Below are 26,350 nucleotides of genomic sequence, written 5' to 3' on the forward strand. Positions count from 1 at the left end.
GAAAGCCAACAATCCTGGGGAGAAGATGGGCTCATGTCCCAAAGAACCAACACCCAACTGCCAAGGTGTTGCTCAGAGATGACGTAGGGAAAAGAAGGAGCTCTTTGTTGAGGAGGGAATAGTCTTCTATTTTCAGGGATGATTGTCTTGATCCTGTGGTTCCAAGTAGCCATCAGGTCTGAGCCATAAAGCTCTGGTCAGCTGAGGGGGCCTGCTCGGTTTCAGTCCTAAGGAAATGTTAAAATGCTATCAGTACAGCAGCTCCATCCCTATTTTTATTTTTCATCTTTAAAATCTGAGTAAGGAATGTAGGCTAATTGTGCATAAACCGACCCTTTTGTTGCCATTGTTGAAAACGTAATTCAAAGACAGGGTGATCCCTCTCTAGAAAACAGCAGATGATACAGATGTAACAAGATTAGCTGTGTGTTGATAATTGTGGAAACTTGGTGATGAATAAATGATGCTTCATTATACAATGGTCTCTACTCGTAGCGATTACAAAAATTTTTAAAGATAAGTTAGCAAAGAAATTATTACTTTGTCAAAACTAATCCAGCACTTTCCAGGTTTGGGGAAATCTCCAAGAAAGACCTCTGGAAACAATATTCCATTATTAAAGGAAAGAATCTCACATCAAGAAGACATCTCATCTGTCCATGGGCTACACTGTCCAAAATGTGTCTGGAAGCAGAACTAGTAATATAAACTGGTTTAATTTTCACCCCAGTTTATGATGATATTACCTCTTTCGTGTCTGCAGGTTCGTGTGACTGTGTTTCCCTCAAAGACTGCGGCTCAGTATTCAGGAGTCCCTTGGTGGATCATTCTAGTGGCTATTCTTGCTGGGATTTTGATGCTTGCTCTATTAGTGTTTTTACTATGGAAGGTAAGTCACATCTGACCCTTGACTTTTGTGATAGAAACTTTATTTCAGGTTTTTTAAAAAGAAAACAACACCGATAGTATATACATTTTTTTCATTGCTGCCTTTCCCCAGCATTTTACTATGAAACATACATACAGCAAATGTGAGGATTACATACTGAACATCTGAATATCTACCTAATATTTTTTATTTAAAGGTATAGTATTTGTACATTATAAGGAGCCTAAGTGTATAGATGTTGGTGTTTTTTCACATCTAATTTAGCATATTTGGCAGATAACAATTTTTAAAATTTTACCACTGTGGCATTCTTTTCATCGAAGATCAAATCTAAGCCAAACTGTTGTGTATCACATTAGTTGGAATCCCAGTTAATTTCAACTTTTATAAAAAGAAATGTTCCTGGCAGCCATTGAAGCTTGTTACAGTTGCAGCTGGATTAGGAATAGAAAAGCATGAAATTAATGAATCTCACAAAGTGGTCATCATAGCCTATATCAAACATAAGGAAGATCTGTGTTTGATATCATCTTCATTAGAATTTGGTATCATCTTCATTAGAATTTGGTCCTGCAAATATAATGTAGTATCTTCCCCCTGCTTCTACCAGTAAGTCTGCTCATGCCAAGACTTCTCCTCTCACTTAAAAAAAGTATGAGATGATTGCATACTTCTGTTGCCACAATTTACTGCCTGTAGATTTTGAATTATTCTTAGTAATGGAGGTCCACAGACCTTTATCAACTTGTAAAACACTCAGTTTTTAATAGCTTATTTGGCAGCACAACTTGATATGTGAAGAGAGGTTATTTATAGTCTTTCTCCTTTATTCATTAGTCTCACTGGAGAAACGCTAAGGTTCTAATCACTGGGACATTATGTATATTCAGTGTATTACTTTGCTAAAATGCCGCAAATTCTGAATTTCCAAACATGTTTGGACTAGAGGTAAAGGATTTTGAAACTCAACCAGTAGTCTCTAGGATCAAACTATCCTTATCTTTTCTTCTGATCCGAGAGTGTAATGACAAGGGCTTCCACTGTGTTGAAAAAATAAATAAGTAAATAATGACAAGGTCTTAGGATATCCTCACTTTCCAATATTGGGCATCTTTCTTTTTGCCCATCTGAGATAGGATTCTGGTATCCTCCAGTTGTGTGATTGAAGCTTGATGTCTGCTTATACCAAGACTCCCTCCCATGGATGGTGGCCAGTACTAGCTCAGATGTTCACTTCAGGAGTAGTTTTCTTTGGTGAGCACAGCCAGCCAATATAGGAGATGCTCTGGAGATTACTTTAATATCAAAAATGCAATGTGAGGTTTGATATTTGAAGATGGGCTACTGTTCTCTGGAAGAGGTCACAAGGACAATCTTTTTCAGAGTAGCCTTATTGGCGGTCTTGAATGAGGGTAGATAGAGAGTTGAGAAATCCAAGCTGTACAATCTTGAACAAATCACTTCACCTCCCTAGGGCACTGGTTTGCCTTATTAGCTGCTTAATAAGTTGGTTGGGCTAGATGATCTCATAGTTTTTTGTTTTTGTTTTTTAATGCTCTAAAGTATGCAGACTTCAGGTTTCTGTTGTGGCTCAGCGGGTTAAGAACCCGACATAATGTCTATGAGGATGTGGGTTTGGTCCCCGGTCTTATTCAGTGGGTTAAGGATGTGGCATTGCCACAAGCTGTGGTGTAGGCTGGCAGCTGCAGCTCTGATTCAACCCCTAGCCTGGGAACCATCTGCTGCAGTGCAGCCGTGAAAACAAAAGAAAATTTTTTAAATAATAATAAAGTATCCAGACTCAAAAGTGAACTCTGAAGTAATCAGACAACTTCTACAACCCCCCACATGAAAATCATTTCTATTACTTATACTTTTCTTTCTGAAACTGAACTATTTGCTTATGTCTTAAAATAATAGAATTTGAAGGCCAGAGAGGGCTCTAGTTCCATATCCTTTAAATTGGGTTTTGCACATCCACTTAGGTGCCAGGATTGAGCTAAGCAGGTAGGGGTGGGGCCAATATCCCCACTTAAACCAGAGCAGTTCTGACTTTATCTGCTTTAAATATAGGATTCTGCAGAGGGTTTTGTTTGGGGGTAAAAGAGAAACGTCCTCCAGCCTGATCCAGTCACCTTCATTTTGTAAACAAAGATGCTCATGCCCATCAATATTAAGAATGTTGCTAAGTTATGGGGCAAAACCAGGACTCTTGGTTTGTGGTTCATACCTTTTCCCACCCATTTACTAGCATATGTTATTGAAATCTGGCTGGGTGTGCTAACTGTGTAATAAATTGAGAGTCACAAGTAAGTATCAAAGTAAATAAGCTCGGGAGTTCCCATTGTGCCTCAGTGGGTTAAGAATCCATCTAGTATCTATGAGGATGCAGGTTCGATTCCTGGCCCCTCTTAGTGGGTTAAGGGTCTGGCGTTGCCATGAGCTACGGCATAAGTTGCAGATGTGGCTTGGATCTGGTGTGGCAGCTGCAGCTCTGATTCAACCCCTAGCCTGGGAACGTCCATGTGCTGCAGATGTGGCCATATAAAGCAAAAAAAGAAAGATAAATTGCCTAGAAGTTCCTGACATGGCTCAGAGGAAAAGAATCTATTATCCATGAGGATGCAGGTTGGATCCCTGGCCTTGCTCAGTGGGTTAAGGATCTGGCGTTGCCATGAGCTGTGGTGTAGGTTGCAGGCGCAGCTCGGATCCCATGTTGCTCTGGCTGTGGTGTAGGCCAGAAGCTGTAGCTCGGATTTGACCCCTAGCCTGGGAACCTCCATATGCCTCAGGTGCAGCCCCAAAAAGATTAAAAAAAAAAAAATACATAATTCCCCTTGTGGTCCAGTGGAAACGGATCCGACTAGGAACCATGAGGTTGTGGGTTCAATCCCTGGCCTCGCTAAGTGGGTTAAGGATCTAGCGTTGCTGTGGCTGTGGTGTACGCTGGCTGCTACAGCTCTGATTCGACCCCTAGCCTGGAAACCTCCATATGCCATGGGTGTGGCCCTAAAAAGTACAAAAAAAAAAAAAGATAAATAGCCTAGATCAACACAGTCCAATACAACTTTCTGTAATAATGGAAATATTCCAAGACTGCACTATTCATCATAGTAATCACCAGGCACAAGTGACGGTTGAGCACTTGGAATACGGCCAGTGCAGCTGAGGTATTGACTTTTACATTTAATTTAAATGTGAATAGCCACACAGTTAGTGGCTACCGTATTGTACAAAGCAGATCTAGATTTTTACCTTCATGAGTTGACAGGCTAGGATGCAGAATTTTCCTTGAGGGCAGACATTTGTTCAATCAAGTTATATATCAAAGGCAGTTCCATGCCTTATGAACTAGATAAAAGTAAATAGAAAGAGTTCTCCATGGTGGAATGAGGAAATTATAGCAGAAAGTGGAATTACACCTTTATACTCAGTGACCTAACCTGAGGAGCATGGTGGTTCAGATTTTGGGGAAATGATAGCAATCACTGTTTCACGATGGTGTATTCGAATTTATATTGTGATTAACCCACAAAGGCCTCAAGTAGATGGCATTTATTCCATAAAACCCATTGTGAAAGGCAGAAAAATACTCACAGTATCTATTTAGATTTGTGCCAAGTTTTAGAAAATTTATTCTTTAAACTTTGAATCAATAAACTGCCATGTCAATCTTCTGCCTATTTTTAGGATCCCTGTTTCCTGCAAGAAGAAACTACCCAAAGCTAGGATCAGATGTGTATCTATTTTCCCTTTCAGGGTGATTTTGGCCCTCAGGATTTGTTACAAATAGAAAAATCAGCTGACTGATGTCATCATCCCTATAAATATTTGACCAGAGACCCATGGTGTAGAGTTGGGTTAATTGCTGTCACAATTTAATACAGTGCAGGGGCCGTTCGCTTTTGGTGAATCCATAATGATTGCTTTGTAAACAAGCTATAAGTCAAAACAGGTGCAATTCTGAGATTTTCTTTTGCTTGGCTCTTATACAGAAAACTGTGAAACTGACTAAATGCCTTGCTTCCTTGTAGTGTGGTTTCTTCAAGAGAAATAAGAAAGATCATTATGATGCCACATATCACAAGGCTGAGATCCATGCTCAGCCGTCTGATAAAGAGAGGCTTACTTCTGATGCATAGTATTGATCTACTTCTGTAATTGGTAATTGATCAATGTTTTTTCATTGCTAGCTGTGGGACCTGCTATGGTTGTGGTGGCTAACTTTAAAAGCAACAGCTTGCTGTGTGTGTCCCATTAACAGATGTTTCCACATGTCTACAGTGGCTTGCCTTGCTTGGATTTATTTTATTGTATTTTATCTTAATTCTATTCCACTTGAAAGCTTACCGTTTTAAATATACACCAAAAATCTTTTGTTGCAGGTGAGTTATTTTGTCTTGTTAAACATCACCCACAGCAATGAAGAAAACTGCAATCTGTGTACACCCAAGAGGAGGTGCCAGACCTCCGTGGTAGCCCAGTTTGCCCCATGTTGTTAATCCAGTTTGTAGCACCCCACTTGGAATTTCAAAGATGCATAAGAAATCATTCCAGATTTCTTGTCCATTTTGGAATTTCCCACAGATACATGCTTATGTTGACTGCCTGATTAACCTGTTGCATGTTGGAAACATTGTGTTTCTCTTGAACAGAAGGCTTTCTCACTCTCTCACCTTTTTGATCTCCTTGCTATAAAGTGTTGGGGGAAGGCTCGGAATGCTTTTATTGTTGCTCAGAAATTGTTTTATGCTGGCTAAGCATGCAGCTTCCTTTTTTCTGCATATCTACTACAGGTCAAAGGTCATTACAACATGTCACTACTGGCATGATAAACATTATGGCCAACTTCAGAAGATGCTTTGCCAACGTGGCCTTCAATACGCAAAATTCTAATATAAAAATGCTCTGGACAGTTTTTATTTCAATATGTTGTAATGGAGTTTGATCTTGTTCCATGTTCCTGGAGATTTCTTCAGCATTGGGTCTCAATTGATTTTGAGTTCGTGTTTGACTTCTTTTATTGGTAAATCATGGAAACAGGAATTGGCAGTGATTCCTTTTTCTATTTCTGTGGACATGAGAGGACAGAATTAGTCCTCTAATCCCTTGCCATGTCACTTCACGATGAATCCCGACAGTTCCATTTAAGCTTCTCTAGATCATCATTGGTTTCTTCCTTGTTTAAATGGGGCAAGAGCCACATTTTGTAATAGATAGGTGTTTTGGCTTTTCTGCAGAGAATAGCAAAGGCCTTAGAACAAAACTTCTTGGTCCATTTTTTTTCCCATTGATTTAGTGATAACTATGTACATGATTTATTTTTGCCCCATGCCATTTTTATAACTTAACGTCATTCAGAATTAATGTTCTGGAGTTCCCATTGTGGCTCAGCAGGTTACGAACCCACATAATGTCGATGAAGATGCAGGTTCGATCCCTGGCCTTGCTCGGTGGGTTAACAGTCTGGCATTGCCATAACTATGGTGTAGGTCACAGACACGGCTTGGATCCTGCGTTCTCGGATCCCGTGTTGCTGTGGCCTGTGACCTTGCTCAGTGTGTTAAGGATCTGGCGTTGCTGTGAGCTGTGGTGTAGGCCAGTGGCTATAGCTCCGATTGGACCCCTAGCCTGGGAACCTCCATATGCAGCAGGTGTGGCCCTAAAAAAAGACAAAAGACAAAAAAAAAAAAATTCAGTCTGATTTTAAAATTTCCAGATATGTTCTCAATTAAAATCTACTGTGGATCTGATTGAATATTTTTAAAAGATTAATAAATATATATTCATTAATAATTTAAATGTAAAAGTTCTCTTTACCTACCACCAAAAAATCAAGCAATTAGGGGATGCTCTGAAATTCAATCGAGTGATAGCTTCCTCAGATTCTTTGCGGTACATGAATGACTTTATTTCAGGACACAGTTACGACATGATTTATTAATGAAACAGCTAAGTTTGGAAGCACAACTGGAAATCCAGGCAGTATAAATTACCTTCCAGCTATTGAGAGATGTGTACTGGAAGAGAGAAGATTCTTAAATTAACCCACTTGAGTGCTGGCATATTCAAATAGTAATTTGTAAGAGAGGTGTCACCTGATTTCCATTTTGTTCGTGGAAGAGGGGCATGAAATCATCTTTGGTTTATGGCCTTGAAAAAACTTGTTCTTGAAATTAACATGGTGTTCTAGTTTGAAAATAAGATCTTTCGCATACAGTATTGTGATTATAAAAAATGGGAGCACTATTTCAAAAACTCTTCAATTGTTAGAGGTAACTTACATTGTTAGAAAACGTGGACAAGGTTAAAAGAAGGGGCTTTTCTTCCCAGTTTTACAGCTGTTCTCTTCCATTCATCCCCACCGGCTGTTATCCTTTCTTTTTGACTTATCAGTTCCTTCTTGAAAGAAAAACCAAGTCCAGGTTTTCTTTTATTCTTTATCCAAGTCCAAAGGTAGGCATAGCTGGACAGAAAGCTTAGATAATACCATTTGGTGTACTTGCTTTTATTGGACTCAATTTCTTTGTTTCTTTCCCTCCCTTCTCCAGTGTGGATTCTTTAAACGCTCTAGGTACGACGATAGCGTTCCCCGATACCATGCTGTAAGGATCCGGAAAGAGGAGCGAGAGATCAAAGATGAAAAATATAATGATAACCTCGAAAAAAAACAGTGGATCACAAGGTGGAATGAAAATGAAAGCTACTCCTAGGGGGGCCACAAAAGCTTCACAATATCCAAACTGCTTATTTTTTTTCCCTCCAACTCAGAAAATCAAATGGATGTAACAGCCTGTTCAATACCTGAATATTGATTTCAGACAGACTACACACAGTACGAGCCTACAGTTTTAGCTGTGGACATTGTCACATGGCCTGAGGCTCCTGTTTTGCACAGCCAAATTTGAGGCTGTTGGAATGGATTTGTCTTTAACTGCCTTAATTTCACGTTCCGGGTTGCCTTTGTTTTTGGTGTGACTGACTTCCCTGTGCTGGGGAAGGGCCTGCCCCATTACACTCACATGACATCCTCCCCATAGCATAGCTGGAAGAAGGCCACCGTCGCCGCGCCAACAGAGTGACCGTCCCAGCCACGGCATTGCCTCTGCAAACACTCTTCTAGGACTGGAGAACCTGCATGTAAACTGTCCTGCATCACAAGACGGCACCATCAGGGTAGTTGTGTTCGATTTAAAGTGCTCTCATAAATTAAATGTGCAATAGAAGGTGATGTTGCCATCCTGCCCTCTTTTTCCATTTCCTAGATGTGTGAATACCTGCTCACGCCAAATACATACAGGTTTTTCATTCCCCTTTCACTAAAACACACGGGCATAACAGATTTGAATGCTAGGTATACTTATTTGTGTATGGTATTTATTTTTCTTTTTTATGAACCATTTTGTTACCGACTAACAGGCCAAAGATTCTCCAGTTTACCCTTGAGGTTGGATTAAGCAATCAGAGTTAGAACATGAGAGGTCATGGGTTGGACCTGAGTTACTGACTGCAAAAAAGAAGATAATACGTCTTTGTATATGTACCAGAGAGTTGTTCTACTTTACAGATGTTTTAAGTTATTAAAAATCTCCCTTCATGACAGCCCTCACCCCCTCCCTCCAAACCCAAAACGTTTAAGAAAACAGGATTTAACTGTAAGATGTTTAAGTCTTATCAGACATCGGATGATTTGTAGCTTAGAATCCTGTGTGATATTTCTGAATTTCATGCTATAACCTTTAGGAACTCTTGGGAAATAATGGGAGTGTTTGTTGAACTGTAGTGCAGTTGAGTCACTGCTACAAATACTGTAAATTCAGGACTTGAAAGAAATGCTGAGTACCTACGGGGATCCAGACTGATCCAGTCTAAGACTACTGAATACCTGATACCAAAATCAGAACATTGTGGCTTTGAAGTTTTTTAACGTTCTGGAATCATTGAATCAGTAAGCCGATGTTCATTTTTTTTTTTTTTTTTTTGCTTTTTTGCTTTGTTTCCTCCTCTGTCTGTATCCCTCCACCCTCAAATACTTTGGGACTACTCTAACAAGAACTTTAAAGTGTTTCATTTTAAAAATGAAGGGGAAGGAGGACGACGATACTATAAACATTCAGTAGAGATTGAATAGATAATAAAAGCTGAACTTTAAAAAAATTATTATACTTCAAAATGGTAAGTTATATAGGGAGCAGCAGCAACCAGGTGCTAATTTATTTGGGTGTGGTGTAAGCAACATCTCCGAATCTTTTAAAAGAACAAAATACTACAACCGTGTGTGTCATTGCGGCTTTGATATTTTAATTTTCTTTTTTCCTTTCAGAAATCTTATACCCTTATTCTAGTTGTACTTTGGAATTTTCATTCACAAAAAGAGTTTTAAAACTTTTTTTGTGTTTTCATTCACAAAAAGAGTTTTAAAACTTTTTTGTGTTTTCATTCACAAAAAGAGTTTTACAAGTGAGACTTTGTTTACAGAAATTTCTCTAAAACAGGTCATAACAGTGTTTAAAATCTCAGTTTCTTAGGTGACTTGGAACCTATTGCACTGGCTTTATAGGTTACTGAGAAGCTGATATTTTGAAAGTGTTTATAGACCTTTGTTATAAAAATGAATGTCCTGAAAAGGGGGGGGGGTGCAAGTATGGTTCAATAATAAAAGAAACAAGAATGTAGTGGTGTTTAAATTTATACTTGTTAAAAATGTCATCTCAAGTCAAGTCACTGGTCTGTTTGCATTTGATACATTTTTATACTAACTGGCATTGTAAAATTATTTCATGATTAGAAAATACCTGTGGATATTTGTATAAAAGTGTGAAATAAATTTTTTTATGAAAGTGTTCATTGCTTAGTAACACAGCATTTTATATGTGAAATTATAAATAACCTGAGTTGCCTTTCTTTTTATGCCATCAAGCTAAGCTGTAAAGTTTTTGATGTTTTTATTTATATGGGACACTATGAATAATCTCAGAGGAGCCAAAGATATTAGTGCCCCTTCCCCCAAATGCAGTGGTTTTTTTTTTTTTTTTTTTTTTGGTGTCCCCTCCCCCCCCATTTTGGCTTTACTCTTCAGTTAAGAACATTTTTAAAAGAAAATGATCTTAAAGGTGATTCGTTCAAGATACCCACAAATTGAGAGATCTTTGTATGCACTAATTCATCTGCTTCCCAGGCTTTTTATGCCTATGAAGAGAGGTATGGCTTAGCAATGATCCCATGGCACAAAGAATAAATGTTCTTAGGGCTAAGTTGCTTTCTTTTGAGAACACATTTTGGATATACGAGCAGTCCAGCTGTGACGTGTCATTATATTGCTCACCAAGAACTGGTAGAATTGACAGGTCAGAAAAATTTTTTCACCAATGGATTTCATTTAATTAAAGTAATTTTATGAAATTCCTCTAGCTGGATTACACAATTTTTAATAAATACAAGGCATGTGTATAGTGTTCAGACAATATAGCATGCCCTGACCAGAATAAATTTCCAATCTAAAATGTCCAGTCTATTAGGTAATAGTTTTCCACTTTACTTGCTGTTACATATTAAGCTTTAGCCTTCTTAGTTCTTTGAAGATCAGATAGGTGTCATCACCCAAAGAAATGAGTGATTGGCACTTTTTAAAGACAGGCTAGTTAGTGGCTGTGAACTTGCATTAGTCCTGTGGGTAAACCCAGTTTAAATCACTGTAATAATGTGTAATCAGCATCACAGTTACTGACACTCTTAACGATGGTTTGGCTAGAGTTGTGGCATAAATGACCTTGGCCTTGACCTTGACCTCCTTGGCTGATGGTCATGGCATCGCTTAGTATGTCTCCTGTGATTCTATTCCCTTCTCTCCCTCTCAAAAAATACAGGGACGCCTAAGGGTGATAATGGCATTATTACGGGGCCATCCTTAGATCTGTCTGCAAACACTGGCATGTCATTGTTGGTTGTCGATTATTTGCTACAATCTTGCGATGGTCATGCCTAGTCATGGCTCATGTCATGCCTTTGTGTTTGAGAATATCCTAGAATGTGGGGCAGATGTGAGGAATGCCTTAAATTGTCCAGGCCAGTGAAGTAAGGATAAGTTTGGGCCTTCTACCCTAAATGAAAACAGCTCATGGAGAAACTGATCTCTAGTACACTACCCACGAAAGAACAATGTAGAAGGCAGTCCGGGACTGATGGACTGTTTTGTTCTCAAGAAGGAAAAGCATGAAATACTGTAGGTGGCTGACTTCTGCATAAGCACATCCCCAGGGCTGAGAAAACAAGAATGTGGAAGAGTTGTTTGATCAGCGAGGGGCTAATAATCAAAAGATTAAAGGCAGTTCAAGACCAAAAGCTGGGTCCAACCACTATCATGGTCCAACTACTTGCACTGAGGAGGAGGCAAGCTTCAAAGGGATGGAGAAAATGAACTGGAGAGCGATTTCAAAAGAATAGCTTTTGCAAAAAAGCTGGTAGGCATCTGTTCCTCCAGTAGTTCCTGGCTATGGTCAAATAGCAAGTAATTTTTCGTTATCTCTTGTGCCTTAAAAAACAGGTTTTGCTGACTCTGATCCTGCTGTTAGAGTGTAAGAATGCTGGGTATTGAGTGTCTGCAGAGGAGTTACCCACAGACCCATGTAGGAGGGAAGTTATAAAGGGATTCCTGGTTAAATGCCCTAAGGGTAAGTGAACTGCAAAACACAAGTCACGGTGAGAAAATTAGTCTAGCACAGTGCAAGGTGGACCAGGCGCCACAAGGCACAAAACTAACCAGCTAATGATTAATGGCTACCCTGGGCCTAGGGTTACAAGAGACAAGTGCAATTTTTGCAGCAGTCGGCAAAGTTCAATCGCCTCCATCTTCTCTTTGCCTTGACCCTGGAGCATCTGTCCGTCAGGCTACCTGTGCCAGGGTCATGGAAATGGGCAGAGACAGGCCAGCATTAGCAGAGATCAGATCTATTTTCTCACACACTACTCAACCTTCTAGAACATCCATAAGAAATCTCAAACGACAGGGACAGAGTGTGCTGTTTTAATTATCTCAAAGCCTAGCAGCTAAGTAGTAACCAGTGGACACATTTAAGCAAGTGTTCTGCTAAGATCCTTTTGTTGTAATATGGGGATAGTTAGATGTGGTGGCATCATTTTTTTCTAGTTGGCAGATAAAATTTCTAGGGATGTTATTAGGCCCCAGAGATATACTTACAAATGAGATACTGGCTTTGACCTTTAATAGGAAGCTTATCTAAAACAATAGACAGCACTAACAAACACAGATGAATTTACTTTTGTAAATAGAAGAATTAAAAATTGTGCATTAGGGCATCAATGGTTGGCACATAGTCCCTGATCCTTTGGGGATAGAACTTGCTTCCAGAACCTACCCCGTTCCCAGAAAATTTGGAGTAGTCATTCTGGGCTGCCTATTTCAATTCCTAAGGAACATTTTCTGAAAGTCCCAAAGCCAAGGCCACATGTCAGACTGTCAACCTCTGAGGGTGGGACCCAGGTATTGGTGCTGTTAAGAGCTGCCCAGGTGACAAAGAGCAGCTAAGGTTAAGAACTGCAACAGGTCGCTGGATAGCCTGAATATTTATGGCAAGGGCTCTGCCTGTGGTGCTTCCACTGCACCAGTAATGAGAGCTTAGAAACTAGAGGCATATTTGCCATAAACGAGGAGGCAACCAAACAGGGTGTGTAAGAGGCTGGAGTCAGACTGCCAGGGTATGAATTAGCTTCACCTCTTAGAATATGACCCTGGTGAGTGACTGACACTCTGCCCTAGTTTCTTCATTTGTAAAGTAAGACCGATAGATTAGCTTGTAGTTCCTTATGAGGAGTAAATGAGATGCTCAGAAAGTGCTCATTAAATGTTAGCGGTTTGGGGGAGTTCCTGTCGTGGCTCAGTGGGGTTAACAAATCCGACTAGGAACCATGAGGTTGCGGGTTTGACCCTGGCCTTGCTCAGTGGGTTAAGGATCCGGCATGGCTGTGAACCGTGGTGTAGATTGCAGGCGTGGCTCGGATCTGGTGTTGCTGTGGTTGTGGCGTAGGCAGGTGGCTATAGCTCCAATTCGACCCCTAGCCTGGGAAACTCCAGATGCCGAGGGTGCAGCCCGACAAAAAGACAAATAAATAAATGATAGCTGTTTTTATAATTACTCTTGTAGTATAGAATCATAAAACCTTAAAATGGGAAGGAAGCGTGGAAATCTAGTTCTACTTCCTCATATCACAGATGGGGAAACAGTTTATTTTAACTGTCACTGACTTTTGTCACCTCACACTTCAAGGTCTATCATACCCCATGATTTACCTATTATAGCTACAATCTGCAAGTCCAAGTACCTTTAACTAAAATATACTGTGATAAAACTGCTTATCCACATAGATCATTTTATACAAGACTGACCTATGTTAGACTGTTTTCCAGCCTTTAATACAGTGACCATAATGTGGGTTTGAGTTGGAGCATGCACCCAAAAATCAATATGTAGGCATCTTGAAATTGCTATGTACTGATTTTTCTTGATTTTTTTTCCCCCGAAATGGAAGGGTATAAAAACAGAGGATGCTTTTTTTGAACTCTTTCTCAGTTCTTTTATACTACCTTTGGTTTCCTGTAATGGGAAAGTATGTTGTAGTTTTGCTGCTTCTACCTTTACCACCGTGCAAAAGAGGAAATACTCACAGAGCCCATCTCGTCCTTGAGTTACGTTTTATATGTATGGGGCCAGTTTGTCATTAAAAGAACATTTTGAAAACTCCGGAGTTTCCGTTGTGGCTCAGTGGTTAACGAATCCTACTAGGAACCATGAGGTTGTGGGTTCGATCCCTGGCCTCGCTCAGTGGGTTAAGGATCCGACATTGCCGTGAGCTGTGGTGTAGGTTGCAGATGCGGGGATCCCGAGTTGCTGTAGCTCTGGGGTAGGCCGGCGGCTACAGCTCTGATTAGACTCCTAGCCTGGGAAAAAAAACTCTCATTTTTCCCCTCCCATATGTCACAGTGCATTGACTGAAAAATCTATTAGAAGTTCAAAAAAAAAAAAAAAAAGTAAAAGAAAAGAAAAGAAAAAAGCACTTTTCCCAAGGAAGACTGGGGGTCTGTTTGATTCTAAGGTTATCAAAAATGCCGATGGAACTCAAGTTCTAGGATGCTCCCCAGAGGAAGCTCCCCTGGTCTTAAATCAACAAAGTGAAACAACGTGGTTAGGAGCAGTCCTCCTCACACTTGAACATGGCTGAGAACGGCAGTGAGATCTTATTAAGAAGCAGGTTCTGATTCAACCAGTGTGGGAAAGAGTTTGAGAATCAACACTTTTTTTTTTTTTTTAGGGCCACATCCTTGGCATTTGGAAGTTGCCAGGCAGCTAGGGGGTCGAATTGGAGCTGCAGCTGCCAGCCACAGCCACAGCAATATGGAATCCAAGCTGGGTCTGTGACCTCCACTGCAGCTCACAGGTGATGCGATCAAGGTCAGGGATGGAGCCCACATCCTCATGAATACTAGTTGGGTTCGATAAGGCTGAGCCACAATGGAAATTCCCAGAGGCAGCATTTCTAATGAGCTCTGGGTTCGGTGATACTGCTCGTCCATTGGGTAGCAGGGGTCTACGGGGTCCATCTCGTTCAAGTCGCTTCTCTGCCACTTCCTAGTGGTGTGACCTTGGTAATTTGACTTGCCACTAATGGTTTTGTTTCCTCATCTGTAAAAATGTCCGCCGTCTGTATATGGAGTAAGCAGGATTATAAGCTAGGTCTCTAGGAAGTAGACACCAATCTAACTCACCTCTATATGAGAACCAACCCCCTAACATTCTCAGATTTGTGGATAATGAGCAAAATTGGGGCACAATTTAGTGTTCGTTATATCTGAGTCTGTAGCTTCCAGTCTCTTGACAGGAGAGATGACATTTGTTTTGGGGCTACTCTCACGGGCCATGCCTTCAACATACCTACCCTTCTAGAAGCAAAACCATTATAGTGAATACCATTACAACTAAATGGGGACCAGTCTGCCAGCTCCGGTAGCTGACCCACAGAGGCAGTGACGTGTTCGTCTAGTTACAGAGGCTTCTCTAAATCAGTAACGAAACAGAAAGGCTGCAATAAGCTTCGGGCTAACCCTAAGACTTCAGTTTTCGCAATTTGACACGTTCCTGTCTCAAGCAGCAACACTTCTTCAGTTTCTCTTTGCCTCTTTCCACCACAAACAACCCAACTACTCCCGCCGGAAAACAAATGAGTAAAATGCTTAAGCCATCATAGTAGGTAACTGTGGATTGGCTTGTTCAACTTCTATTTCACCCTTCTAGTTACAAGGGCTAGAAAGCTTAAAAAAAAAAAAAAAAAAGTCCTTTTTCAGACTTCCTTGCAGCAGGGGTTTTGCATGTGAATTAGATTCTACGAATTACACGACTTCTGAGATCTGCAAGGTGGACTCAGTGGGTGTTTCTACCAGCAAGCATGGTCATGGAGACCTAAGGTTCCGTGTTGAGTGTCTGCTAGCTTTCCTGAGCATCAGAAAGTGTTAACTGCCGGTGGTCTCTTGTTTCCTTTTCCTGACCTCGGATTGCAGCTACAAGTATTTGTCTTCACCTCACTTTCCAGAGCCCCCTAGGTGGGTCATTGTTCTAGACATTATCCTCAGAGGCCCAGCCTAGGGCTCACTTAAGTCTATTTTGTATCCGTGTAATCTGAATTAATCCCCTTCATATCAATAATACCTAGAGTAGTTTCTATTTTATGTCCTGATCTCTGACTGATATGGCCACTCACCCAAAGAAAATACTAAAATATCTAGGAAATTAGAAAATAGGTAGAAAGGATGTAGTTGCCTTTTTTCAGCTAATGCTGGATTCAGAATATTTTTTCTTATTTTATGATCAGCTTGACTCTCTAAGATACATACCAATCACATCAAAGTGAATCTTGTTTCTCCTTTTCTCTAAATCTTAAGATGGTAGAAATGTGTATGTGCATTACCTGATTTAAAGAAATAGGAAATGAAGGGTATAAAGAAAAATGTGAAGAATCATTCTGTGAGAGAATGTCACATTTCATGGAATGAATGTGTTCATTAAGTCCCAGTGATGAATCCTAGCAAAAATGAAAAGATCTTCCATTAGAAATTTGCAAGTATAAATACAAGATAAGAAAACACATTACGGAGTTCCCGTCATGGCTCAGGGGTTAACGGATCCGACTAGCAACCATGAGGTTGCAGGTTCGATCCCTGGCCTTGCTCAGTAGGTTAAAGATCTGGCATTGCTGTGAGCTGTGGTGTAGGTAGCAGATGCGGCTCAGATCCCACGTTGCTGTGGCTCTGGCGTAGGCTGGCGGCTACAGCTCCAATTAGACCCCTAGCCTGGGAACCTTCATATGCTGTGGGAGTGGCCCCAGAAAAAGGCAAAAAAAACAAAAACACATTACCAGTCTGCAACATGGAAATAGATAATACGTGTTGTTTTTACCTGTCCAGCATCCTTTCTTCAGGTGAAAGGATCGGCTGTATCCCTTGGGGATCCTTTCTTCTAATTCAGCCCATGGTCATTGGGGCGGGTGGGGGGGTTGTGTATACTACCTCTCCACACCAGTTTCCAGGGGTGGAAACCCAGCCCCAGCCTAGCCAGTCAGAATCAATCCTGGTGTTTTTCTTGAGCAATGAGAAGTGCTCATTATTGAGATATTGCCCATCTGGGACTCAAGCCTGCTGCCACTCTGTCCATCTCTGAACTAATGAAGAGTCAACTTTATAAAGCTGGGGAAGCTGACACTAAGGAAAGCAGAGATGAAATACGGGGAGGAAGGTGGGCTGGAGACATCTGATGCTTTGGATCTACCACCTGAAGAATTTTTCAGTGACTTGAGACAAAATGGTCTTTTATTTAAGGAACTTTGAACTGAGTCTTCTGTACTTGAGTCTGCAGAAGCCCCTTCTGATACAAGGTAAAATCCATCAACCCTCTTGCATGTCTTAAAGGATAATGAAAGAAGACACGTAGTTATTCTGAATTTCCTTTTCTTTGGGGATGTTACGAAATGAGTTTTTCCCACCTTTCCCCTTAGCTTCGAGCATACTCTGCCTCCTGCTTCATGAAAAAAATGTCAATGATCATATAAGAGTTTTCTCAGTTTCCTGCATAGAACTGAGCCCTGGTCTGATTTACCTTATTAATACACATGCTCTCTCCACTAGACTACACAGCCTCAGCATTCTCTGTAAAAATAGCTACGTCATGGAGTTCCCATCGTGGCTCAGTGGTTAACGAATCCAACTAGGAACCATGAGGTTGAGGGTTCAATCCCTGGCCTTGCTCAGTGGGTTAAGGATCCAGTGTTGCTGTGAGCTGTGGTGTAGGTCGCAGATGCAGCTCAGATCTAGCATTGTTGTGGCTGTGGTGTAGGCCCGTGTCTACAGCTCCAATTAGACCCCTAGCCTGGGAACCTCCATATGCCACGAGAGCAGTCCTAGAAAAGGCCAAAAAAAAAAAAAAAAGCTATGTCATTGGTTAGTGCCTGTCCCATAGAAAGTGCTAATGAGAGAAATGGCTATCATCATTGGTAAGAGTGGGCACCTTAGTCAAGTTTACACATTTAGAAAGTGGTGGAGCCTTGATTGCAGCCCAGGTCTGCCCACATCAATTCCACACTTTTTTACTTTTTTTTTTGCCTTTTGCCTTTTGCTTTTTCGGGGGCTGCTCCCGAGGCATATGGAGGTTCCAGGCTAGGGGTTGAATCGGAGCTGTGCCCACTGGCCTACACCACAGCCACAGCAACCCTGGATCCAAGCCATGTCTGCAACCTATACCACAGCTTATGGCAACGCCAGATCATTAACCCACTGAGCAAGGCCAGGAACTGAACCAGCAACCTCATGGTTCCCAGTCGGATTCGTTAACCACTGAGCCATGACAGGGACTCCAATTCCACATATGTCTTATTAAACACTCTGGTGTTCCGACCGTGATCAGAGATATGTCCCTCCTCCCATCTAAGGCGACACTTCCAGTCCTCCAGGACCCTATTCAGGCACTTGACCTCTCCCGCCTCTTTGTATTCCCTTTCTTCATGGGTTCCTCACCTCCAGCATTTAGAGACACTCAAGACTTCCTCATTGGGAAACAAAAATAAACCAACTCTACAGGGATCCAGTGACTGTATTTATTTACAGTTATCTCTACTTCCTCATCACTGTTCTCGTGAAGCTCCTTGTTCCAAAGCCACCAGCAACCTTTTGGTTCTTAAGTCTCAAGCATAGTTCTCAGTTTTCATTTTACTTGGCTGCTGGAGAATATCTAAGTTTGGAATGCCCCCTCATTTTTCAAAGTGCTTTTCTCTTGGCTTCTACGACTGGTCGTCCCTTAAATATTTTTGCTGTGAAGGATTATCTCTGTTGTGCTATACGCTCCCCAGGGATCTTAACAATTCCAATTACCAGTTGCATTAGAGACAGTGAGTTATTTCCCAATACCCCTTCTCTCCTTTTACCATAGAAATATAAATGTTAGCTGGACAGATATACAGTCATTCCTCAGAATTGGCAGGGGGAGGGCTCAAAGACCCCCAAAGATACCCAAGTCCAGGATGCTTAGGTGCCTTATGTAAAATGGTATAGTGTTGGCTTATAATCTAGGTGCATTCTCCTGTATACTTTTAATCATCTCTACATTACTTATAATATCTAACAATGCGCATGCTGTGTAAGTACATATAAGCACAAGGTAAATGCTGTGTAAAGAGTTGCCAGGCCGGCAAATTCAAGTTTTGCTTTTTGGAACGTTCTGGGATTTTTTTTCCAAATATTTTCTATCTGAGGTTGGTTGAACCTGCCATTGTGGAACTCCCAGATGCAGAGGGCCGATTGTACTACCAAGAATAAAAACCCTCTTCCTGCTCTACCTAGGCGCGGCCATGTAGCATTAGCTCAGCAGAAATGTCTGGAAACAGGTAAAAAGAAATCAGATATTACAGGCTGGAATGCTGCATTCCTTGCCGTGCTGTGCAAAATATTTAGTAGCAGCAGCCTCTGTGATACCTCAGAAGGCAGACTATATCCCAGCCTAGGAGAAAGGGAAGAAAAGATTTGGTGTTGTTGTATGTTGGCTGCTTCTTGCTGCTTTTAGCCTAGTCCTATGAAAGGCAGGAGCCATCCCATTTGAGGTAAAGTGGCTGTTTTCGCTGCCTAAAATTATAACCTAAATCAACCTATCACAGGTCCTGACAGAGCTGAACAATCCATGGAGCATTTATACGCCATACAGAAACAGGTAAACCAAATTTCATCCTAAATCACTATCAATTGTAAGATGCACCATTTATTATTATCATTTTTATGAACTAGTAAGAATTAAAAAAGGGTCACTGAGGGAGTGGGAGAGACTGGGAGTTTGGGGTTAGTAGATGCAAACTATTGCATGTGGAGTGGATAAGCAATGAGATCCTGCTGTAGAGCACAGGGAACTATAGCTGATCACTTGTGATGGCACATGATGGAGGATAATGTGAAAAAAAGAATGTATACAAATGTATAACTGGGTCATTTTGCCGTACAGCAGAAATTGACATTGTAAATCAACTATAATGAAAAATAAAATAAAATAAAATCTTAAAAAGAGTAACCAATGACAATGCTTTTTTTTAAAATTGAAGTATAGTTGATTTACAAGGTTATGATAATTTCTGCTGTACAACAAAGTGATTCGGTTATACAAGTACACACATCCATTCTCTTTCAGATTCTTTTCCCACAGAATACTGGGTAGAGTTCTCTGTGCTATACAGTAGGTCCCACTGGCCAATCATTCCATATACTTCAGTGTGCCTATACCAATCCCAAACATCCAGTCCATTCCTCCTCCTCACCTGTGCCCTTTGGTGACCATAAGTTTTTCAAAGTCTGTGAGTCTGTTTCTGTTCTGCAAATAAGTTCATTTGTATCTTTTTTTAAGATTCTACATGTCTTTTGCTATCTTCACTTAGTATGATAATTTTTAGGTCCATCCATGTTGCTACAAATAGTATTATTTCATTCTTTTTTATAGCTGAGTAATATTCCCTTGTATATATGTACCACTTCTCCTTTATCCAGCCCTCTGTTTCGGACATTTAGGTTGCTTCCATGTCTTGGCCATTGTAAACAGTGCTGCAGTGAACATTGTGGGGCCTTTCATTTCAGTTCATCTCCTGAAAGTAGAGGAGGGGCTGGTAGGTAGCACAATGGCCAGGAAGCAAGACCTAGCACTTCAGGCTTAACCCTGTGTTTTGCCTGTGGTTATCTGCAAACGGAGGTGACCAACCATAAGCCAGCTGCGGGTTTTAAGAGAATCACAACACTCATAAGCCAAAGTCTTACTTAACAACTTCTGCACTGAATTACCAGTGAATGAGGGCCAACAACCTTAGGGATTTTTGTTTTGTTTCTTGGAGTAGGGAGGGTTAGTTTTTTGGAGGATCGTGGTGGGAGTTGATTGACATCTTTTTCTTTTAGGGCCTCTGAAGGTCCTAATTTCTTTACTGACCTCCTCTGTAAAGCAGCCTCCACACAACACACACACACACACTACTCTGTTTTATTATTGTTACAGCTAGTAGCACTCTCTGAGGTAATCTTATAGATTTATTATCTGTCTCTTCGCCCCCTTAGACTAGAAGTCCCGTGAGAGCAAGGACCTGGATGTTTTGTTCACTGCTGTATCCCCAGCACCTAAAATAGTGCCTGCCAGCACACAGTATGTCTAAAGAATCATTTTGTTGTTGTTGTTGTTTTTCAAGTTTTATTTACACCCTCAGAGAGAGCGGGCTGGCCAAGAATTGTCTACTGAATGAATGAACCCTAGAAGTACGCAGCTAGAAACCAAAGAAGAAATGAAATGGAAGAAATAATGGGAAATTGGTGGTAAAAAAAATTTAGACCACCTCACCTCAGCAAAATTTTAAAGAACTTTGCTGATGGCATATATAATTCAGACATCAGCAGACTTCTTGCCCCTTAGAATGAGCTCATATGTTATCCACTTTGTTCAAGTCCAGAGTTCTCACTGTCCAGGCCTATAAATTCTTAGGGGTTTGTGACCTCAGAGTCCCCTTCCACCTGACCCGCTGCTCGAGCTCCTCAAATGCAAATGATATCCGCAATTCTTATGCAAAATTCATCCTTTTCACCAGTTAGCCCACAGACACAAGAGATCCCCCAACAAGCCTTTTTTTCTTTTTTTAGGGAACTTTACCAAGGGTTCAGGGAGCGCTCCCATTGTGGTGCAGTGGCCACCTTCCCTCCCCCTGAGCTCAGCGAAGAGAATTCCTCGCTCCCACTAGGCTGTCCTGTGAGGTTCCCCTAGGGATCTTTCAAATCCAGCAGCATATCAAAGTACCCACTCCAGATAAATACGGTGTCTCCCCTAGAGCAAGTTAAGTCCTGGTGAATAGGATGGCCCCCACAAGACTGCATAAGCCATTACCTGGCTGACAGTCATCCTTAAGGAAGGCAGGCAAACGTAGGTAGTTAACAATCAGGCTTCAGGGAAATACTTCTTTAGAGCACAGTTTTCTCTGGTGTCTGATTCTGATTCACTGTCTCTGAGCTATTTATAACTCTGTAGCTTGTAGATAACTGACAATGCAAATAATTCTCACCTATATCCATGCAAATTCGTTCTGTCAGGTGGAGGTGGAGGGTTAGAGATTCTTAAGAGGAAAAGCCAGTTTTACAGCCCTTTATAAATTCATACCTCTATCCCTCTTTTTTGACTTCTCCTTTGAATCAGTGTAACATCTTTTCTGATTCCCTCATTTAATGAATATGTTAATTAAAACTCTGGCATGCCCTTTTAATTTTTTTCAGCTTCATTGAAGTATAATTGATAAAATTGTGAGATAGTAAAAATACGTGGTAGTGTGTTCATTTTATGGTTGCAGGAAAGTCATGATTTTCCCTTCTTTTTGTCTTTTTTTTTTTTTTTTTTAGGGCCATGACCACAGCACATGGAGGTTCCCAGGCTAGGGGTTGGATCAGAGCCTAGCCATAGCCACAGCAACTCGGGATCTGAGCCGGTCTGCGACCTATATACCACAGCTCAACCCACTGAGCGAGGGCGGGGATCAAATCTGCATCCTCATGGATACTTTTACCTTTTTGGATAGTTACTTTATGGGGCAGGAAATGGTGGTGCTCTCAAAGGGGAAACTGAAGAGTGTTTGAAGGGACTATTTACAGAGGTGTAAGCAGAAGTAACGGGACAGGGATGGTGAAGCACCCCAATGAGCAGCAGGGGGGGAAACGGTACCACCTCTAGGGCTCCTTAGGCACCAGGAGGGAGCTGTGGCCACGTGGCCACACTTAAGAAGGATACAAATCACAGCCTGGCAGGAAGGGGCAGGGGAATAAATAATCATGACTTTCCTCTCATCCTCTGAGCCCCAGGAAGCCAGAGGGTTGAAAAGACAGGGTGACATAGCCTAGCTTGTTTTCTATTGCTTTTTCCATTTCAAATCAGCCCAACATGTATCATAAAATCTCAGTGAACAAAGAGTATCTGGCCCAAGCCTGCTAGAGATGAAGCTTTTTTATAGAGTCCTACATTAGGATTGTACTTTATATGTACATATTAAATAATGAGGCCTTTTAGTAAAGTTCATATAAAAGAGAAACCACCCTTTGATCACTTTCTCCCTTTGATCACATGCTCATACTACTTCCTCTAAGATATTTTTACCAGAGTCTTAACAACCATCATGTTAACAGACACCTGAAAAAATCTAGTCTTCTTTCCAGTTTCTGGACTCTAAGCCTTTGACCGAAGGAAAAAGTTGATACAATTTTATGCGTGTGTTTATATACTCATTTTCTGAATATTGGGTGGAAGCCTGGGGAAGGTACTTCAGAGAAAAGAAAAGTTGGATTGGTTTCTGGGTGAATGAACCTTGATAGGATAAATCTCAAGCTTTCTGCCTGGCCGTTGTGCTTCCACACAAGTCATTGTTCAGCTGAGCCCTTGACTCGCTCAGGTGGAAAGCCGCAGAGTTGCAATATGGGGGCTAAGGAAGCTGAATAACACTGTGTGTGATAGTTTGGGAAGAAATTTAGAGCCAGGGAGTGATCTGGATGGAAGGGGAGGAGGAGGAGGGCAACATGACTAGAGGCTGGAGCAGAGTCTTGGAAACACTCAAGAGATTATTTATTTATTTTTATTTATTTATTTATTTATTTATTTATTTATTTATTGTCTTTCTAGGGCCGCATCTGAGACCCACACTGCACCTCACAGCAACTCTGGATCCTTAACCCACTGAGCAAGGCCAGGGATCGAACCTTTGTCCTCATGGATACTAGTCAGATTCGTTTCCGCTGATCCATGTTGGGAACTCCTTAAGAGACTATTTTAAGGATGGCTAATATTCAATTTTAAATTGTCTTCTCCCAAACTTTTGGTAAAGTTGGCTTCCGGAAAAACATGTATGTGAGGGGTTCTAATAAAATCCTAATAAGGGAGTTCCCCGTCATGGCTCAGTGGTTAACGAATCCGACTAAGAACCATGAGGTTGTAGGTTCAATCCCTGGCCTTGCTCAGTGGATTAAGGATCCAGCATTGCCGTAAGCTGTGGTGTAGGTTGCAGACGCACCTTGGATCTGATGTGGCTGTGGCGTAGGCGTAGGCGGGTGACTACAGTTCCGATTAGACCCCTAGCCTGGGAACCTCCATGTGCCGCCGTAGGTGCAGTCCTAGAAAAGTCCAAAAAAAAAAAAAAAAAAAAAAAAAACCTAATAAGGAAATAATAAAAACCAGCAGTAACGATTTTTTTTTTTTTAAATATGGCATTTATTGAATATTTAGTATGTCCTGGGCATTGTGCTAACACAGATGGCTATGCTATCTATGTCACAGTCACCCAGTGAAATAGGTATTATCTCCCCATTTTAGGTAAGAGGCTGAGGCTCAGAGAGGTTAAGTAATTCACTCAAGGCCACACAGCCAGAACATGAAAGAGCCAGGATTTGACACCAGACCCAGGATCCTTTCACAGCACCACATTGCTTCCCTGTAATCCTCCCGACAGCATCTTTATACAGCTGCCCTCTAGGCTCTGACAGTCACTGACAAGAACCTCCCCACTGCCTCTAAGGTTGGCCATTTCACTGTTAAAGGGCTGTTAAGTTTTTCCATGTGTTAAATCAGCTCTGTCTCCCTACAGTTTCCACCCACAGGTCTTCCATCTGCTGTCTGGGCCACTCAAACATGCCTAATCCTTCTTTTACAGAACAGGCTAGTATTTGAAGATATATATATAATTCTACCATGTTAGATCCTATATAGTATGCTTTGTGAAAGCAGGCATATATCAAAGGGATTCTACCTGAATTGCATGTGGCTTTACTCCCAGCCACCTAGAACATTACCTGGGTGTTCTATCAGCAGGTGATATTTCATTCACCAAATATATTCATAGACTGGAAGAAGGAAGGCCACATTTGGAAGGTACAGAGCATGGCTGGTGGAGGAGCGAACATATCAAGAGATACCATCCTCTGATTACTTTCTCTACAAATCTCACAGTCTTATGTTATACTGCATCTTCTAAGATATTTTCTACCAAAATGGTAAGGACAACCATGTTAACAATTTCAGAGAAATAACTGTTAGAGGCACCACTTTGGAGAATACGTTCTAGTGCTGCTTCCACCCCATTCCCTCAACTTCCTACAATTGTTTCCAGGTGGTCAGTGTTTTCTTTCAAGCTAAACTTGCAGGACTGATGCAACTGAGGGCAGTCAGCAGTTAGATCCCTTAAACTATAACTTGCTTAATAAATATTATGTAATCTGCCTTCACTGATCAAACTTGCCTTAATGGTTCTTGCAAAATTGCACACCCTAGGAGCTTCACAGCTTAGACAATGTATCACAAGACTCCTTTAATTGCCCCCTATATGCAGCACCTCTGACAGATGGGTCACTATAGTAATGGTTCAAAAGCTGTTTTTCAGGAACATGGAAAACATGGAGCTGGTCTTGCCCAGTTCAAACTGGTTGAGACCACCAACCATTCAACTGGGCCTTCTGTCTGGAGTGTTGGATGGATGACCTTTTGACATCAGAGGGCCAAACACTCCACCCTCAGATCATACTAACCCTGCCATTTTCTGAACATGCGTCCCATGAAGAAGCATGTAGCTCGGTTGTATCTGCCGACAACATGGCTTACTTCACCTTTTTCTCACCTCCAGCCACCTTTCCCCAGTCCTGAGACCACGCTGCTGCCGCTTTTTTTTTTTTTTCATTTTTATAAGTTTTAATGAAGTTCATTTACAGTGTTGTGATACATACTGTTTCCTTATCCCATAAATATCCCAAGCCCCCTGAGCTTACGGGATGTGGATTGGTGATTTGTTCTCCCCTCCACTTCCCTTGGCACCTCGTGACTAAATCCTTCCCCTGTTGCAAAACTCCGAATCTCAGCCTTTGGCTTGTTTCAGGCTGGGCAAACGAACTTTATGTGGTAACGTTAATACACTCTAAAAAGAGATTCTCATCGCATTCTTTATACACATCATACTTTTACCCAACAACCCAAGACCTGACCACCATGGAGAAATGAATTGTTATTCTATACCAGAAACTGTTGGAGTAATGGTTATAAGGATGCTGTGGGGAGGATTATAAGGAAGCAATTTTATACCAGTTAAATGTATTTTAACTGACAAACTACAAACCCATGGAAGAGTAATTCTGTTGTATTTAAGGTATACCAAAGCACTGGGGGGGGGGGCGGAATATATGCGGATGTAGCCATGGCGAGAAGGGACTGGTGGTTTTCACTGTAGACTTGGTCTTTGCAGCTCTATGGGATTAAATCAAAATGAGAAATTCTCTAGTCTTATACTCACTATTTAGAAACCTAGAAAGGATGGAGCAACCAAACTGTGAGGCTAAGAAGACAATTAAAAAGAGGGGCAGTCAGAGTAGAGGGACCCCTTAAACACACTGCTGCCTGCGCCAAGAATGCCTGTAGGTAACGCTTTGAGGTGGGCGGCCAATTCTCTTCCCCTAGGACCAGCAGTCGTTGTCCTGTTATTTAGGGCCACACCGAAGTGATCACCATTTGTACTTATGTATCATTGTTTGACAAGGGTCGGCTTCTGAAACTCTTTGGGTCTCAGTTTCTTTTCCTGTAAAATATGGGCTTGCATCACAGAAGAGAGTTTATGGAACACGCTCACAGCGGGACACCGCGGTGTGAAGAAGCAGCGCCGGCCCTGCCCCTCAGCTGAGGCTGGGAGGGCCGTGTAACCAAAGGGCGTGGGAGGGGGCGCACTGCGCACACCGCCAGAGGGTGGTAGCTGCCCGGCCTCCACGCGCACCCCCCCCTCGCTCTCCGGGCCCCGCCCCACGGCGTAGGGGGCCGGACTGTAGCCCGGGGGCGGTCCGGCGCGCGCTCCCCGCCTCCCTCCCTCTCTGGGCCCCGCCCAGCGGCG

General features: G+C 41.7%; 1 protein-coding gene across 1 annotated transcript in view; it reads left to right on the forward strand.

Annotated features, from left to right (window-relative positions):
• Nucleotides 1–9,736, forward strand: part of ITGA6 (integrin subunit alpha 6) — an 87,672-nt gene extending 77,936 nt beyond the window's left edge. Inside the window, 2 exon segments of the mRNA XM_021076079.1 lie at nucleotides 764–889; nucleotides 7,441–9,736. Coding sequence (XP_020931738.1) covers nucleotides 764–889; nucleotides 7,441–7,602 — 288 coding nt within the window. The 3' untranslated portion in view covers nucleotides 7,603–9,736.

The sequence above is a fragment of the Sus scrofa genome, chromosome 15 (assembly GCF_000003025.6).
Source record: "Sus scrofa isolate TJ Tabasco breed Duroc chromosome 15, Sscrofa11.1, whole genome shotgun sequence".
NCBI lineage: Eukaryota > Metazoa > Chordata > Mammalia > Artiodactyla > Suidae > Sus > Sus scrofa.